Source organism: Rhinopithecus bieti, unplaced genomic scaffold, assembly GCF_001698545.2.
Source record: "Rhinopithecus bieti isolate Rb0 unplaced genomic scaffold, ASM169854v2 scaffold_39998, whole genome shotgun sequence".
NCBI lineage: Eukaryota > Metazoa > Chordata > Mammalia > Primates > Cercopithecidae > Rhinopithecus > Rhinopithecus bieti.
This window is the reverse complement of record NW_016816687.1, coordinates 799,780-804,760: the sequence shown is the minus strand read 5'-3', so window position 1 is coordinate 804,760 and position 4,981 is coordinate 799,780. Positions and strand designations below refer to the sequence as shown.

General features: G+C 56.2%; 1 protein-coding gene across 1 annotated transcript; it reads left to right on the top strand.

Annotated features, from left to right (window-relative positions):
- Positions 1-565: 565 nt before the first annotated feature.
- LOC108517243 (translation initiation factor IF-2-like) lies at positions 566-2,522 on the top strand (the record flags this gene model as incomplete). The annotated part of the gene is made up of 1 exon (XM_017855042.1): positions 566-2,522. A coding segment is annotated over one exon (882 nt), but the record flags the coding sequence as incomplete, so codon positions are not given.
- Positions 2,523-4,981: the final 2,459 nt, after the last annotated feature.

The following is a 4,981-nucleotide window of genomic DNA, read 5'->3' as shown; positions in this document are numbered from 1 at the left end:
CGCGCCGGCCCAGCTTTTATACCCAGCTAGCACTCGCCCCCTAGAGTCCGAGGCTGCCTCTGTCCCCGGGCGGCGGCGGCGCGGCGCCCGCTGGGTCCTAGCGCGCGGCCGGGATGGAGCGGCGAACGAGCGGGGCCCAGCGCTGCGCTCCTCAGGCAGGCCGCGGCGCAACGCCCACCGCCGCCTCCTGCGCGACCAGCAGAGCCGCGGCGCTCGCTCCAAGCTCCGCCCCCGGCCCAGCTGTCGCCCCTGCGCCCTCGTGGTTGGTGGCGGGCCCTCCCCCCAGGCACCCATATCCAGCCACGGCTGGGAGCCTAGGAGTATCCCAAGGCTGCATGGGGTAGGGGTGGGTGGCGGAGGGCGAGTCTTGGTCTTGAGCTGCTGTGGCTCGGACTCTCTTTCAAAGCCAGAACCAGGCCAGTCCGGGACCCGCGTCCCGGGGAGGCTGCGGCACAGAGCGGCGGGGCGGGCAGGGGCCTGTGGGGGGCCGTTTGGGACGCGCGGAGAGGCTCGGAGCGCGGTGGCTCTGCGTCTCCTAGCTCTGATCTCCAGGCTACCCCTGTGATTCCGCGCAGAGGCACCTCTGGGAAGACGGCGGAATCCCACGGGCGGCGCCGCGCGGGGCGCTAGGACCCCGCGGGGAGCGGAGGCGGCCTCGGCCCGGGAGCCTGGAGGACCTGGCCGGTCGATCCGCCCGGGCTGGAAAACTTTCTTTATAATTACTTCTCCAGGCCGGAGCGCGCGACTTGCTAGGCACGCGGGACAGGCGTTGTTACCCGGCGTGGAGTCGCCGATTTTTTTTCCTGAGAGACGAGCGGGCTCCGGGAATAGCCGAGCTGGACGCCGGGGCGAGCATGGGGAGGGGCGCACCGAGGGAGGAGACAAACTTGACTCTGGGGCCGGGATCCCGAGGCGGGGGCCGCAGCCCGCGAGGCCCGAAGCCACCGCTTCCTCCCCCCACCCCCCATTCAGGTGGGCGCCAACGGCGGGAGCGAGGGTGTCCAGGCCGCCAGGGCCGCCAGGTCGGAGCACCCACAGGGAGAACTCTGCCCGGTGGTTCGCCGGGCGCTGTGGTCCCCGGGATCGTGGGGACCGAGGCGGCCGGGCCCTGGGGCCCCTTGAGTGTGGCACGCTTACGCTCTCACCGCGGCGGGGGAAGGAGCTTGCCACCGAGAACCCCAACCACGTGCGTCCCTCGCATTCTTTACCGCGGCCGGGGTGGGGGCTGCGGACTGTCAGCTGGACCCAGATGGGGTCTTGGGGGCCCTCAAGTGTCTCCTGCCCCTGCCCGCGCCGCCTTTCGCCACTGGCTCTGAGGCCTGACGCAGTCTGGGTCCCGGCTAGGCTAGAGGCGCGCTTGCCTCCAGGTGAGGGGAAGACCCCCTTCACCGACAGTGGCCTTCTTGAAGACCTGGCAAGGCGCCACGACCCGCCCAGGAGCCCCTGAGGGGGCGCAGCTAAAAACACCGCTGGAGAGCCCCGAGCTTCCACGACGATCGCAGTAAAGAAGCAGTTTCATCTGGGCAACGCACATTGCGCTTTAATCAAGTTCCTATTCAACATAGTCCCGGTGATTAATAGCCCAACTGCTTCGTTTTCGGTCCAGAGCTCATAAACAAGATATTTTTAGCTTGACGCTTTTGGACGGGAGGGAGTAAAAACCAGATACGTTAAATAAATAACCCGATGTGAGCCGAAGAGCTGCTTGCTGAGCCAAATGCAGGACCCATTCATATACCATCCACCTGTGGAGGGAGACCTGGACGGAAATCAAAAACACCCAGAGCGATTTGCATGTCTTTCTGCAGTGCTAAAACTAATGGCTTTTCCTAGCTAGGAACAAAGAAACACCTCTGTACATGCACGGTTCCCGGCCTGTGGAGTTGTGGGAGGAAGGCGATGTCTGGCCTTTTTTGCACAGCTGCTGTTGCCTGCCCGGAGTTCGGGAACTCTGCCGGGTAGGACTGGAAGAAACCTCAGTAATGGGAATAAGATTTCGTTCAATAGGGGGGCTGATGAATGTGTGGAGGCGACAGTGGCAAGGAGTGGGGTTCCCGGCCTGGGGGTCTCCAACCCTAGGGGCCACAGGTCCTCCTACAATTGAACCAGAATTCACCCAGCCGAGCCTGCCCTGTGCAGGGTGCCAAGAGCCCAGGGATGCGTGAGAAGGTGGCTTGTGCCTCTGGGAACCGGGACAGTGGGAGAGACTCATAAGTTGTCACACAGAGGCTGCTGGGAGGAAGGAGGAGACAGAAGGAGTAGGGGATGGGACTTCATTCATCCATCAAATGCACAGGAGGCACAAATGGGAATCAAGGGTGGATGTGCTGTGATGAAGAGACCTCCTGCCCTGAACAAGGTGGTGCTGTGGAGGAGGCAGAGATCAGATTTGTCTGGGGAGGTGTTATCGACTGAACTGTGTCCCTGCCCTAAATTCCTATGTTGAAGGCTTAACCCCCTCCCATGTGACTGTATTTGGAGATAAGGCTTTTAGGAAGTCATTAAAGTGAGATGATGTCATATGGGTAGGGTCCTAATTTGATAGGATTGGTGGCCTTATCAGAAGAACAATGTCATGGGCACGCACAGAAAGGAGGTGGCTGTCTGCAAGCGGGGAAGAGGCCCCTCGGCAGAACCTGACGGTGCTGGCAACTTGGCCTTGGCCTTGGGCATCCAGCCTCCAGAACCGTGAGAAATAAATGTTTATGGTAGGCCTATGATGGCAGCCTGTGTGGACTGAACCGGGGGTGAGACAGGGCTTCATGCAGGAGCAGACCTTTGAGCTGGGCCTTGAAGGTTGAGCAGGAATTTGCTGGAAGGGTAAGGGAGGAAGGCTCTTCTAGGAGGAGGGAATGGTAAGTGCAAAGGTGGAGAGCCTGTGAGTGCATGTGTTCTGGTAACAAAGGATGAGATGTTTGGCAGGCTGGAAGTGGGGTGAGGGAGGAGGGGCCTAGATAAGGCTGGATCCACAGACTGGGCTGGGCTGATGGCCAAGGCCGCTGCAGGTGAAGGAGGAACCCTTATCTCCCAGGCTTTTGACCTCCAGTTTTTAGCAGGGGAGCTTCATTGTCCGATCTGGGTTCCTGAGAAGCTACTCCGGCCAAGACAGAGACGGGGTGTTGACCAGATGGGAAGGATGGAGAGACTTGAGGCCCCAGTATGGAGCAGGCAGGGTAGATTTGAACAAGATGTCAGGACTTGGGGGGCTGAATGCCAGGCTTCTGGCTGGGATTACTACCCCCGGACATATGTAATGCCCAGGAAATTGGAGGCTCCTCTCCAAGTCCCCAGGAGGCAAGTGGGGACTCATTCCAGGATACTCACCTGCCTGCTTTGTGGTTTTGGAGGGGAGGACCTTGGAGCAGTTGCTAAGAGCCATCTACTGTGTTCTGGTTTTTCCTTGGAAGCCTAAGAGTGTACCTTGGGATGAGGAGGAAATGGTTTTGAGGGCAAGTGGTAGGTCTCTGGCTAGGCCCGGCTGGGTGCTCAAAGGACAGGGGGTGTCTAGGGCACTAGGTAGAAGTGTCCTGCCCAAGCCCTAGGGCAGGAAATTAGCTGGGGAGTTGGGGTGAGACCCCGGGGTCGATGGAGCCACTTTCCGTGGGAGATTCCCACGGGGTAAGGGAGGGGCGGGCTGATGCCTGACAGTCTCGTAGACAGTCGGCTTATGGCCGGAGAAGTGGGAGCAAGGGAGAAATCACCTCTAATTGAGAGAAGTGGCTCTGGCTCGTGTGCAATTGAGACAAAGCCAGTCTTAAGAGCAGCTTGTAAATTCTTCTGTCACCACCTTTAAGGTCCTTCTTCCTGAGGCTGTGGATGGGGGTGTACACAGGCCAGGGGTAGGGGGGTGAGCGTGATTCCCCGGGAAATGGAGGTCCTGAGTTTTGGGTGCTCCAGGATGAAGCCTGGTTCTGGAGACAATTGCAGCACCAACCGTTTTGAGAAGACAAACAGAGCCCTAGAATTGTTTTATTTTACTTTGGTTTAACCTTCCTAATGCAAGGCCCATGAGAGAATTAGTATGTAAGTTTGGAAATCAATGAGATTCTGAAGAGCAAAAACGGAACTAACCCTTCCTATGTAGTTTTCTGACTTTATCTGAAGCTGAAGTGTGTGTGTAAGATTGGTTGCTCCAAACAGGACCAATTCAGATAAGATAAAAGTCCAGAACTATGATTTCAGGCTCAGCTGAGCTCCGGCTAGGGGCACAAGTGTCTAATATGGTCTATCTAATTATGTTTCAATGATTCAGTAAGATACTCTCAAAGGCCTTCCTCAAATTAGACAAACAAAACAAAACAAAAAACACTAGTTACTTTTTGTTACAAATGGATTCACAAAGAGTTTTATACTGATTCGTTTTAGGCTTTAGATCTTGACACGTAAAGCGTATGAACTCAATGCATAATCAACCCAAAGTCTAATGTTTCTTTTTCTTTCTTCTTCTTCTTCTTCTTCTTTTTCTTCTTTTTTTTTTTGAGACAGGGTCTCACTCTGTTGCCCATGCTGGAAAGCAGTGGTTCGATCTCAGCTCAATGCAACCTCCGCCTCTGAAGCTCAAGTGATCCTTCCACATCGGCTTCCCAAAGTGCTGGGATTTACAGGTGTAAGCCACTGTGCCTGGCCTAGTGTTTTTTTTATCAACAGGCGCCCAGCTCTACCCATGAGATTACTCATCCTGTCTCCCCAGGAGGCCTAGTGGTGTAGGGAGCTGCTGGGAGGATTAGGGAGAATGTGCCAAAGCCAATTCCTAGCATGCAGGAGACACTTGCTCAGTAAATAAGAGCTTGATGGATTCTTCCCTACCCTCCTTGTCTCTCCATAAGTGCACTTTTGAGGTTCTAGATTCCCCCAAAACTTTGAATATTAAGCAACTCATTTCCTTTTTCTTTTTCTCTTTCTTTCTTTCTTTCTCCTTCCTTCCTTCCTTCCTTCCTTCCTTCCTTCCTTCCTTCCTTCCTTCCTTCCTTCCTTCTTTCTT